General features: G+C 41.9%; 1 protein-coding gene across 7 annotated transcripts in view; it reads left to right on the top strand.

The window, feature by feature from the left end:
- LOC117503122 (disks large-associated protein 2-like) overlaps positions 1-13,609 on the top strand; it is a 425,071-nt gene that overhangs the window by 256,547 nt on the left and 154,915 nt on the right. For 5 of the 7 annotated variants that reach the window (XR_004558488.1, XM_034162291.1, XM_034162292.1 and 2 more), the window contains 3 exons: positions 315-532; positions 8,738-8,894; positions 10,138-10,357. Coding sequence is in view for 6 of the 7 variants with exons in the window: in XM_034162291.1 (XP_034018182.1) it covers positions 315-532; positions 8,738-8,894; positions 10,138-10,357 (595 nt within the window). In the remaining variant the exon portion in view is untranslated. Of the gene's footprint in view, positions 1-314; positions 533-8,737; positions 8,895-10,064; positions 10,358-13,609 lie in introns of all 7 variants that reach the window. The other 2 variants (XM_034162297.1, XM_034162296.1) reach the window with 1 other exon arrangement.

Below are 13,609 nucleotides of genomic sequence, written 5' to 3'. Positions count from 1 at the left end.
ATGAATTGGCACCATTGCACAAAAATGCAATCACTGGAATATTGAGGTTCTCTGTGTGTGGTTACAACTGGTCAGGCCTCTCTGGATCAAAGTTGTACTTACTCATGAGTGTCAGTAATGATGGAATTGAGGTGACTTGTCATTATTTGGCGCTATATAAATAAATCAAAGTGAATTATTATTTTAACTCTGCGTAGGACAACTCAGTGTAATGCAGGGGAAGTTTAATCAGATAAGATGAATTAAGCTGTAAAATACTTTAATTTTCATGGTACATGGTAGGTCGGATTTATTACAGCTGCTGTCTTCCACAGGTGCCCCAGGATGAATGGAGTGGATACCCATGTGAGAAGGATGAGGAGATCCCATGCCGGCGAATGCGCAGTAGCAGCTATGTAAAAGCGATGGGAGAGGTGGACGACGAAAGCGGCGACTCTGACACCAGCCAAAAGACCTCCCCACAGAAGGCCATTCGGCCAGATGCCCTCGTCCTCAAATCAGCCATGCAGAGAGCACACATAGACTCACACAGGTGGGATTCTCTACACAGCTCACTCTTATGCATGTCCAGACTCTGCCAAAGTTAGAATATGTGTTACCAAAGTGTGTATTATCTTTGTAATTTAATTTTATTATTTTACAGGCAAAATGTTTATTAAGCAAATTTGCTTGGCTAAATAGGTCTTTAGATGTTGATTTTTTTTTTTTTAATTCTGTCTTTTGTTATGAAATAATTACTAAAGAATCAGACTCTGAAGAACCACCTACTCACATTGTATAATACTCGCTAGCAAAATCAACAACTTCAAGACTATGCCCTCATAGTCACAATCTACAAGAAAAAAAGGAGATAGGCATGACTGTGGCAGCCACCAAGACATAGCACTTCTATCAAATGCTGGTAAAGTGCTTTCAAAGATCATGCTCAACAGACTGTTGAAACTTTCTGAGAGGATTCTCCCAGAAAGCCAGGGTGGCGTCAGAGCTGGAAGATCGACAGCAGATGATATTCATGCAACGACAACTACAGGAAAAAGCTATAGAACAACAACAGCCTCTGTATGTCATTGTTGTGGACTTCTCAAAGGCCTTTGACAATGTCAACAGAAAAACACCGTGGGAGATGCTCAGAGCCTTTCGGATGTCCAGAGGTGTTTGTCAGCATGATCAGACAGTTTCATGATAGAATGTCAGGCCGTGTGTCAACTGGGGGTAACGTCAGTGGCTCATTCTAAGTCAGTCATGGGGTGAAACAAGGCTGGCCCAACACTCTTCACACTTTACCTCACTGCTGTCCTAGAAACTATGTCTGAAACCTCACAAAAGGCATCTACGTTCAGTCACACTCGGATGGAAAACTTTTCAACTTGGCGCGTCTGAATTCTTAAACTAAAACTAGAACAATCCTTGGCGCAGAACTGTTGTATGCTGACAATTCAGCTCTAGTTGCCACAGATACTACTGACATTCAAGAGTTTGTGGACCGATTCCATTCAGCAGCAACACAGTTTGGTTTAAAATTAAACACTACAAAAACTGAACTACTCTTCCAACCTCCCTCAAACAACAACCACCAAAATAATCCAGAATGTAACTGTAAATGGTGAGGTCCTGAACAGCGTGAACAGTTTCACCTACTTGGGGAGTGCATTTGCGCCCGTAACAACTCCTCAAATGTTAAAATAGAGAAGGATACAGTCTGCCACAAAAGCTTTTGGAGCTTTACACAAAAGGCCGTGGTCCCACCATGACATCAAGTTGCAAATCAAGATTAAAGTGTGTAATACAGCCGTGCTGCGGTCCTTGCTACACACAACAGCTACACTGATTCTCCAGAGATATCACATCAAAAAGCTGACAAGAATCCAACTACGTCACTTACAAGCAATCATCCATATCAGATGGTAAGACAGAATGCCTGATGTGGAGGTGCTAAATCAAGCCAAGACCGTTGGCATGGAAGCACTCATCACATCTGCCCAACACAGATGGGCAGACCATGTCAGAAGGATGCCAGATGAAAGACTGCCCAAAGCAGTCTCTTATGGTGAACTTGTAGATAAAAGATGACCTCTAGTCATGAGGGTTGGGTCATGACTGAAAGAACTAGGTCACAGGTACAACAGCCAAAATGGGTTTCCTTAGGAGGGTGGCTGGGGTCTGCTTTAGAGATAGGATGCGAAGCTCAGTCATCCATGAGGAGCTGCTGCTCCTTCACGTTGAGTTGGTTCGGGCATCTGGTAAGGGTGCCTCCTGGAAGCCTCCCTAGGGAGGTGTTCCAGGCATGTCCAGCTGGGAGGAGACCCCAGGGAAGACCCAGGTCTAGGTGGAGAGATTATATCTCCAAACTGACCTGGGAACGCCTTGGGATCTCCCAGTCAGAGGTGGTAAATGTGAGCCGGGACAGGGAAGTCTGGGTCCCCTACTGGAGGTGTTGTCCCACAACCCTATCCTGGATAAGCAGCTGAAGATGAGTGATGAGTGAGTGCATATAGTTGTCGTGGCCAGTCTCAGAAATGGTAACCAGGAATGATGTAAGGTGCTGTTGAGTTGAAGAGTTTTCACTGCAGTTTACTGCTGTGTAGAAAATTCCTGGACTCTGCTGCTTTTTCAAGAGCTGCAGGTTTTTATTTAGTGACAAACTGAACCTTATCTAAAACTGTTTGCAGAACTACGTCTAAGTCACACAATATAACTGGTCTCACTACTGTCTTTTAAACTTTCCCCTTCACTCTTTGCACACAATTCACTCCTGCCACCTTTCTCCACCTACTCCATCCTGCTTGGACTCTCTTCTTCACCTCTCTACCACACACTCCATTACTTTCGGTACAAAGTACATTACAAAGTGCTCACTACACACCGGAAGTAAGTAGGGGATTAAGAGCCCTTCAAGTTTTTTTTCGGTCTGGCTGGGGTTTAAACAAAGGATCCTCTGGTTTGAAGCCCATCGCTTAACCACTAGACCATCATTTATCTAGATGTCTTTTTTTACTTATTGAGGAATATTTCCTTAGTGTCCTTTTTTAATTTAATAAAATATAAACTAGAAAAATAAACTTTCATTCTCCTTCTCTCCAGAGCATATGTCCACATCTCTAAGCTTGCCTCAACCTACCCTCTACTCTTACTACAGATTACAATGTCATCTGCAAACATCATAGTCCATGGAGACTGCTGTTTGGTCTCATCTGCCACCCTGTTCTCCAGTGCAAACAAAAAGGCGCAGACCCGATCACTGATGTAATCCCACCTTCACCTTGCATGCATCTGTCACTCCCAGTTGTGTGTCTCACCACTATAATATTGCCTTTGTACATACAGTGAGACAAATGTCACTGTATGTACAGGAATGCTGCCAGTTGATCCACTGTCAGTTTTCCCACCTACAAAAAAAAATTTCAGAAAATCACATTGTCCATCCATCCATCCATTTTCTTCCGCTTTATCCGGAGTCGGATCGCGGGGGCAGCAGCTCAAGCAAAGCCGCCCAGACCTCCTGATCCACACACACCTCCCCCAGCTCCTCCAGGGGAACAGACGTCGAGACGTCGCCCGGTATGGCGGAGCTGGGGCCCACCCTGGAGCCAGGCCTGGGGTTGGGGCTTGCGCGCGAGTGCCTGGTGGTCGGGCCTTAGCCCATGGGGCCCGGCCAGGGTCAGCCTGAAAGAGCGACGTGGGCCCGCCCTCCTGTGGGTTCACCACCTGCAGAGGGGGCCATGGGGGTCGGGTGCAGAGAGGATTGGGTGGCCGTCGAGGGTGGGTGGCCCGGCGGCCCGGTCCATGCTCACAGCCCCTGGCTGTTGGGACGTGGAATGTCACCTTGCTGGGGGGGAGGGAGCCTGAGCTTGTGTGGGAGGTTGAGAGATACCGACTAGAGATAGTCGGGCTCACCTCCACTCACAGCTTGGTCTCTGGTACCCAACTCCTGGAGAGGGGCTGGACGCTTCAAAATCACATTTTATGATTTTTAAATGATTAATTTGCATTTTATTGCATGAAATAACTATTTGATCACCTACCAACTAGCAAGAATTCTGACTCTTACAGACCTGTTAGTTTTTCTTTAAGAAGCCCTCCTATTCTGCACTCTTTAACTGTAATGATTGCACCTGTTTGAATTTGTTACCTGTATAAAAGACACCTGTCCACACAAAACTGTAGGGATGTGGAGTAATTCGGCCTGATAGGTAAAATTATTCCAAGACGTCATTGTTATTTGTTTCAGTCATGTTAGCTAGCATATCATTTGACCCCTACTGGACCTATTCTACCTAAGTGTCATTTGTTGTTTCTACCTGATGCAGCTGTAGTTTTCATGGCCAGTACCACATCATGGGCATACAGATGAACACAGATTTGATCTACAGATGCGGTCTGGTCAGGCTCAGTGCTGCTGTATTGTTATAGTCTGGCAGAAGGTTGTGATGATGCCATAAACCAGTGAAAAGCTGGTCAAACCTGCTCAGCACAGATCCAGTCCAGCACACTGTATTTTTGGCATGTAAAGTGTGCAACATTCAAACGTGCCCGATTCTGCTGTCGCATATTGGCAGTCAGCGTCAAAAAGTAAACTGGATGTTTTCAACAAGAGGTTAACAGAAAAGTCCCACCAACTTTGCTGTGACCACGGCAACTACAGCTGCTGCCAAATGTTAAAAATTAGCAACTATCAACAATGGATTTTATTCCACTGCTATGCAGATGATTGCCAAATTTATTTGCCTGTGATTCAGAGGGATGGTCAGTCGTTATAATGGCTCCTGGCATGTTTAGAGGATATTAAAGCCTGGCTTGCCTTGAATTTCCAAAATTTTAATGAAAAGAAAATAGAGGTGGCCGTTTTTGGACCTAGTAGTCTTTGTGAGCTCTCCTCTGTCGATTTGGGCCCCCCGGAAGCATTTTTTAAAGCTGTTATTTTTTATCTTGGTTTGAAGATGGATGGCGATCTTAAAATGGACAGTCAAATTGCAGCAGCGATGAAATCTGGTTTTTATTATTTGAGATGTTTGGCAACAGTGAAACCTTTTCTTTTCAGGCAACATTTTGAGATGGTTATTCATGCTTTTGTGTCATCTCATGTGGATTACTGCAATTCACTCTGTGTGGGAGTAAATCAGTCACTTCTCTCCCATCTGCAGTTGGTCCAGAATGCTGCGGCGCGGCTCCTGACAGCGGCTCAGAGGAGGGAGCATAGGACTCCCGTCCTGGTTTATTTCACTGGTTGTTGGTTCATTTTAAAATTCTTATGTTTGTTTTTAAGTCCCTCCACGGTTTAGCTCCATCGTACCTCTCTGTACTTCTTCAGCCTTATGTACTTAGACGGTCTCTCAGGTCTGCTGACCAGCTGCTCCTGCAAGTGCCCAGGTCGAAAAGAAAGCTCAGTGGGGACAGGGCTTTTTCGGCTGTTGCTCCCAAATTGTGGAACAGCTTGCCTTTGGGTGTTAGGGAGGCACCCTCATTGGTCATTTTTAGTTTGTTTAAAAACTTGTATTTTTTTCTTGGCTTTTGACAACAATGAGGCTTAGCTTGATCATTTTTAATTTCATCGTAGTGTTTCTTTTTTATTTTTGTTTTATTGTGTTGTAATTTGTATTATGTTTGTGGTGTATGGCACCTTGTGTCAGCGGTGGCTGTTTTAAAGTGCTTTATAAATAAAACTGGTATGGTAACTCAAGGTCAAACCGTATGTTATTTTAACCTTGACAAGGGGTAAAGATGGACAGTGAGAAATGGATTGTTAAAGAGCAGAAAGTCACCTGGTTTTATTCAGGTGAATGTGAATAATTTGTTTGAAATTACAGAGAGGAATTAATCTATAACAGAAGAAAATTACTTTTTAGGTGCCATCACAGCCAGGGCTTCCTGTTTTAATCCAAATGCTAAATCTCTGTTGTACATTTCAATAAAGTAAATTGCTGTCCATGTCTTAACATTAAAAAAATGACAGCACCTCACATCGTCACCTACCATCTGCCACTATAGTGGTTTTTCTCCCGCTGACGTGAACGCAGTATTACAGTGCATAAGTGGGTTCATGACACACTGAGACCCTGCTTGTATTTGGGCCCTGGCCCCCTTTCTGAGACAGTTTTGTAGTTTAACTGACTGTCAGTTAATCAGTTCAAAATACCAGGGTACTATATATATATATATATATATATATATATATATATATATATATATATATTAGAGAGAGAGAGAGAGACTGGTCAATCCAAACCCAGAAAAAGTAGGGTATGGTTCTCCATCTTTTGCATTTTGAGAAACCAACATTTCTCAACATTGCACCCAGTGAGTCAAAACTTCTCAGAATGCAAAAGAACCACACCCTACTTTTTCTGGGTCGGGCTCAAAACCTCTCAGTCGCCCCTTGTTTTTGATTCATACATACATACATACAAGAGAGGGAGATGGGGTCAAAATGACCGCTATTGTAATGCTTAATACTCAAGGAACCATAACAGACACAGCCTTTTGCAATCCCACATCTGAAAGATGGTCTTTTACTCTGTGTGATACAGTGGAAACTTCGGTACGGCACTGTGTGTAGCCCAGCCAGTGTTGGATGCAAGATACATACACTGATACATGCAGAGCAGAGGATGATAGCAAAATGACCCATATTGTAATGTTTAATACTCAGGAACCATAAAAGATACAGCCTTTTGTAACCCTGAAAGATCGTTATTTACTTTATGTAGTAGGGTGGTTGAGAAAGTTCCCCAAGCCCCTTATGATGCCATTATGTCATCATCAAACATGGGCCCTGACCACTTTTCTGAGACATTTACATAGTTACACAATCAAAAAATCAGTTCAATTAATCAGTTCAAAAAACTTAGCGCCATTTAAGTGTTGTGTAAGTATTACTTTTAGGTGGTCTAAATTGCATATTGACTTTTAGAATCCCTATTGAATTTTATAATCTGTAACTAATGAGTTTTGTTTGTACAAACCTAAAAATAAGTTTCAAGTTCCTCAGTTGTTCTGAAAAGATTAATAAGTCAGAATGCAAAAAGATTAAGATTTAACATTTCATGCCCAAAATAGTGTGTAAAGCTGTAAGGGGTTAAGCTTTACAACCCTTGCAATTTTGTAACTGGTACCCAATGAAACTGAATAGAAAACAATCAATAAATGAATGAAACTAACATAAACTTCTATGAAAAATATGGTCACCAATGTATCCTGAAGTGTGGTGACTGATGTCCTCTGACAGTTTGGTGGAGCTCTACTAACTCTCCAGAATTATTAGAGCTGCTCCAGAGTTAGTTAACTCACCAGCTTTTATGACTAACCCTTTTGCTCCCAGCACTCAACGTTGCACTCAGAAGGTACAACCTATAAATAGCACAAATGACACAGACAAACCACAGAGCCTGTATTTACTCCATTAAAGCACCCCCTATAGTCCTACCTTGTCACAAAATCTCAAGTCTGTTCCGGTTTCCATGTTGCTTATGCAGCCGCAGTGCCTTGTATTTCAGACTCTACTCTATGACGTGAATGCCATTTTATCAGCTCCTCTTCAATGTCCTGATAACACACTTGCCTCCTCCCACCAGGCAGCCATTTTGCTGTTTTGGCCAGGATTGCAAGCTTATCCTTGTTCCTACACCACTCCCAGACGCGTTTCTTATCGACTAGGAAAATCCGAGCAGCATGATGGTTCCCCTTTTTTCCTGCTTCTTTGACAACTTTTTTCTTGAATGCTGCCAAGTCTCAATGATTTCGCAGCGCCATTTTATGTAATTGTGTAGCAGCTACTGCATGCAGAAAAACAATCATTTTGAGTCTGTGCTGCTTCTCTTGCATGCAGTACGCATGTCCATACGTACCGTAAAGCTGTGCTGTGTAGAGCATGCATGCAAGCACACGCAGGCAAGCAATCATCAATAAACACCCCTCCTTCACAAAAATGCAGGCCCCTGGGATGTTTAATGGTGTACATATGGTATGTTTTTACTATGCATGGTAGGCTGATGGCTGTAAAGTGTTAAGATATGGGCCAATATTTGATATTGCTTTGCCATTGTATGCACCCTGGTCTGTGTGCTATTCTCCCTCAATCAGTATGCACTCCCTCACTTACCTAGTTTTAGCCAACAGCACTGAAACAAGTTGTTAATGATAGAGACAGATAAAGAATTTGAAGCTAATGCTGATACCGCACATCTGGAGTTGACATAACTTTAAACATTCACTATTTAACTTCTGTTTCAGAAGCCACTTTGTCTATCTGTGGAGGCTATGGCATCTGTAACCCATAGGATACTACTTGCAGTTACAATCTATTACTTTCAGCATATTATTTGCTCAGTTGATTTGGCAGTGTGTTTTCAGACCGTATGGCTTTTCACAGAGAGCCAAATTCTTTGAACCTGTGGAGGCATCATGTCTCCGTCATGCTGCCACTAATCACTCCAGCTAATTTTGTTCATCTCAGTGGGTTTCCCTTCTGTTATGCTTTTGTCATAAAAAAAATCAGTCCTGTTTTTTTCTAGCCTCTGGTGGAGAATGCAATAATCTCTTATTATTGCAGCTCTTAGCACTCATTGTTTCATTAATAAAAAACAGACACAAACTGGCCACATACAAACAACTAGGCCAGCCATTGTCTGAAAAAATAATCTTCCCATGGATGGAAGCCAGTTGGTTCTTTCTCTTCCGTATCTAATGTTGTGGCTTTTGAACTGTGCCTTTGTGTCTGTCTCTACCCCCTGTCATTGTCCAGCCAGGGCTACCACTTGCAAACCAAAAGAGATATGCGGGTTCACCCTAACGTCACCTTGGACCCAGCCACCACTGTCCATCCGCCACCCTTCCGCTCTCGCAACCAGAGCTACATGCGTGCTGTCAGCACCCTCAGTCAGGCTAGCTGCCTCAGTCAGGTGAGTCTCAAACAAACACGTGCCACAAAGGTAACACCAGGACACGTGGATGACGGCGAAACGGGGAACAGGAAAAAAATATGGTTGTTGGTTGTTGTTGGTTTATTTATTTACCAAAGTACTAAGTATAGCGTTGTATTTGCATATAGGACATAAAACGCCCATTGGTTTCCATTTTCACAGTCTTTGATTGCGTTTTACAGACATAGATTTTCTGGCTCACCTGAAAGCAGCAGACATGAGTAATTACCTCCGTCAGTGAAGTTATAATTCCACCTTGTCTTCACAAAACGTGGTTAAAGGGTTGTTTTTGGTTTAGAATAGATGCCATTACATTTTCTTGGGAAGAAGCGGATTTAAATGGAAAACCCATTGTGTAGCATTATGAAAAGGCATTTTGGGAGTTGGTGGAGATGTGCTCTCCAAGTGTCCTTCTAGTTTGTGTTGTTGTCAGGGCAAATGATTACATTCGTCCTGACAGCCTGCATCTGGTTGATCTCCACCGCTTTTTGTTTGTTTGTTTGTTTTTTAAATACTTTCATGCTAATGACAATCAAGAGTTAGCATAGAACTGGGAAATGACAACATGCATTAAAAATAAACCTGTGTATGTATTTAGTCCAAGGATGTTTGATAAAAACAGTTGTTCTGGTATCGTAGCATGACATCGCTTTAGCTGGCTAACATCACCAGTTGTTTGGGTTAACTGAGCTGATTGTTTTTTTTTTTCAAACTTGTTTAGGATCTCCATGGTGGCACCAGATGCGGTTGGTAAGAAGATTTGTGACAGATAAAAAGCCTCTTTATGGAATAAGGGTCACAGGAGGAGAAGATATATCTCTAAACAAAGGACTGTACAGTTAGCTTACACTCTCTGACAGCAGCAAGCTGATATCTCTGAAATGATTGCAAAACCCAACTATAAATTGTATATTAGGCAACTGTGCTGATTTCCGTGTCATAAGATATACAGTACAATATGTGCCAATTTATATGGGCATGTGGTAAATGGAATGCTTTCTAACAAAAATGGAATACTTTTGCTGATTGTTTCTTTTGTTGTCATCTGCCCTTTTTCCCCCCATTTGATCTAGACATTCATTCAGTTTAGGTGGGAATTGACAGTGGCATTTCCTTATGCTAACACTCCTTCATATTTGCTGTGCAAAGGGGAAGAATCAAAGTGAGAAAGAGAAAGGAAGAGGAAAAATTAAGGACTGCTATTCCTGTTTTTGTCTCTCAGGTGAGTGAGACTGAGATCAATGGCCAGTTTGAGTCAGTTTGCGAGTCCGTTTTTAGTGAAGTAGAATCCCAGGCCATGGAGGCCTTGGACCTGCCGGGTTCATTCCGCACTCGAAGCCACAGTTACCTCCGTGCAATTCAGGCTGGTTATTCCCAAGATGACGACTGCTTGCCTTCAATGACATCCTCCACTGTCACTTCAACCCTCAGATCCACAACAGGTAAAACAATCCCCCCAAATGAAAGAGGGCCTAGACTACACATCCTCATACATCCTATACATGCGCACAAATTTGACATACCTACATATGTACAGTGGGGAACCCTTGAGCTTCAGAGATGCCGGACTGTGAATGATTCCAATTATTTTTGTTGGAAACTGCGTCCATATATTTGTTTTTGCCTCTGCATACCCTTTTGACTGTTTAAACAAACTTGCTTGTGTGTGTTACTTTGCACGATTCATGCCAAGCTTCTGGTTGGTCACTTGTGGTGTTACCAAGGTACGGCGTGGGGAGGGGGGAGGGTTGTCAGGAGGCAGCACACAGTACACGATGTCACAACATTGCACAGCCACATCACAAAGCATGCCTAAGAGAAAGGAGGCCCAACCCAACGCATGTCAAACTTTGGTGTTGTCTTTGTGCTGTCGGAAGCGAGTGAGTTACTTAGGGAGGGGTGGCGATGTAACAGGTCAGGGGTAGGTGGTTGCCATTTCTGGGATGACAGGATCCACTGAACAAGCCTCTCGCTTGTCCTTCCCCTGGTCTGTTGTGCAAAAAAATGGACAATATTGACCCAGTAACATTAATGAACATAAAGCACAAACACAACTGCATGAGCACTTTAAGGTAAGTCAACAGGCTCTGGAGAATAGATGACATCCACTCACATATGCTGATTGCACAAAGGAACTGTGCTTACTCACAAAAACTCACAACCTTCAGGTCCTTATGGTATTACTTTATTGTGTTGCATTGATCTCCAGCTTTTAAGCGGCACTCTCTATCAAAATAAATGCTTTGTTGATGTCAAGTAAATGCAAATAAATAATCAAATTATCTTATTAAACATGATTATATTGCTTATTAATCATCGTTAGTGTTAATTTCTGTTTCACGGTGGACAAAATTTCAACATGCCAAGGCTTAGTACAACACAAAATGAACACTTTAAAATCAAAGCATCAAGTTCTTTGTGCAAGCACGCTCGTTATAGTAACTCCCTCACTCAGTGCATTTGGTGTTTGCCTGTGAGAGTAAAGCTATGAACCCTATTGAAACATTATGCTTGTAATGATGTGAATTTTAAATTATTGTGACATGAAATTATTTGTTTTCTATGGTCTTTTTTTTTTTTTTTCAATTTAATATTGGAGGCATTTGCACTTTTACTAATTTTATGGGCTTTTGTTTTCTTGCTCAAACTGTAATTTTTATTTTATTTTTAAATCTTCTCTCCCTAATTGGGTTTTCATTTCTGATTTCCTTGTTGTGACAGAATGACTGAGGATAAAGGAGTGTTCTCCAATCCCACTGTCTTATTTGCTGAACTCCAGTCATTTATCTCCTTGCATAAAATCTGGCAGTTCGAAAATAGGCTTCTTGAAAGAACAATACTATATTACATTTGGTGCAGCTGTATTCTGTAGATTAGCTCAATGCATCAGTTAAATATACCTCCCAGTTTAGCCTTACTGTAAAGAATGTTTCTGGGCTAAAGCTTTTGTGTACGCTTTGCACTACAATGAGGGAATAGTGCTGTAAATTTTAGAGAAAAGTATTCTGAGTAGGAAAAATATTGATTCCTGAATTCTTGCCCATATGTCAGTATACAGCATTAAGTAATAAGGCTGTAAAAGGGATATGAAGTAAACCCCATGTGAGGTTAGTTGGTCTGTGTAGGGATCGCGCGATGCTCCGTAGGGCAGAGAAGCAGCAAAGCCCTCTCCATTTCACCATCCATCTCATGAAGGATAACCAGGTGGAAAGAACAACTGGAGGCATCAGTGATGATTGTTGCAGGTATTTTAACATTGACACGCATACATATATCTATGTATATGTGTGTTTTTGCACTGCCTTCTCAGGAAAACTAAATAATATGTAGCTGATATAGCTTGTAGAAAGAAGCTGTTATTTTATCTTCGACAGCAAACAACTCACAAAACTCGGGTGTACTTTTATTTTTAAAGCACTGACTAGTAAATGTTGATTCCATTGACAAATGTGTCCCTGGCTTTTGTGAGTTATTTACCATGTTGCTACTGTAAGTGTGCTAAGACCACTTTGTAAGTGTCAATGTATGAGATGTACTTCTCATAGCCACAAAATGGCATTGAATCTTATCACATTGTCTCCAGTCATGTTTGTGAGAGCAGTGTCTTTCTGCTGTACGTGTGTCACTTTATTTTTTTCTTCCCCAACGAGCCGACTGTCCTTAAAAGGCCACTTTACGTTGTGTCAGCTGTCTTTGACTGTGGGATTGCAGCCTCTCCCTGGCAGCCCTGAAAGGGGGGAGCGAGCCCTCCCCTCACTGGGTTACTCCACATGATCTAATCCACCACATCCAACCAAATATGTTCAATAGGGTTCATATCTGCTTATTGGCCCAGTGGGTTGTGATTCTGTTCTCTTTGCATCTTTTCTTTTGCACAAAAATGGCACAAATTCCAAGTCACAGAGAAACATTTTGGCATGTACTGAGAAGAAATGGATTAATGATTTTGTAATGATTGATGTATTTCATGTTTGATTCCACTCTGTTGTGCAGTGCAGTGAAAAGATGGAAAGAAGCTTGATGTACAGTACCTTGAGATGAATGAGAAGGCAGTGTAAAAACATGGTGAAAAGCCAACAGTATGTGAGTTTAATGACAGTCGCTTACGGCACGAAAGGACTTCTTTTTAAAGGTGTTTGTTTTGTTCTTCTTTCCCACAGGAATTATTAACCCCAAAGTTCTTTCAGATTTTTAGTCAAGCTAAGCACCCAGGCATTTAATTTTGAATCTGTCAACATTTAAAGGGGTCATATTCTGAAAAACCTGTGTGTATCTACTTCTTGCAGCTTGAGATACAAACCCTTATGCACTGAAGACAGTTTGGGTATGAGATCAAAAGATGAATGTGAGAAGACAGTTTAGAATATCAGGTTTTATTTTTTGGTATTTCCATCAGGATTAGATTCACTGTACAACAAACACATGCTGACATTTGAAACACGGCCAGTCAGTAACTAACAGCCAGATCAACGTGTCATTTGTAGTTTGTGCCCAGTGCAGTTGTAGATTTCATGCCAAGATCTCATATCATCTACAACCACGAACAAGAGAAAGTTGGGATGGGATGGAAAATCCAATAAAAAAAACTCCAGGATTGTTAAATTTACTTTGACTTCTGTAGCTACTTTCATAACAAGGCGAGTGTGTGGCATGTTAGTGGCAGTCGGCAACAACACCTGCAACTGCTGGCATGT

Source organism: Thalassophryne amazonica, chromosome 21, assembly GCF_902500255.1.
Source record: "Thalassophryne amazonica chromosome 21, fThaAma1.1, whole genome shotgun sequence".
NCBI lineage: Eukaryota > Metazoa > Chordata > Actinopteri > Batrachoidiformes > Batrachoididae > Thalassophryne > Thalassophryne amazonica.
The sequence above is the reverse complement of the archived record's forward strand: the minus strand, read 5'-3'. Positions and strand labels throughout refer to the sequence as shown.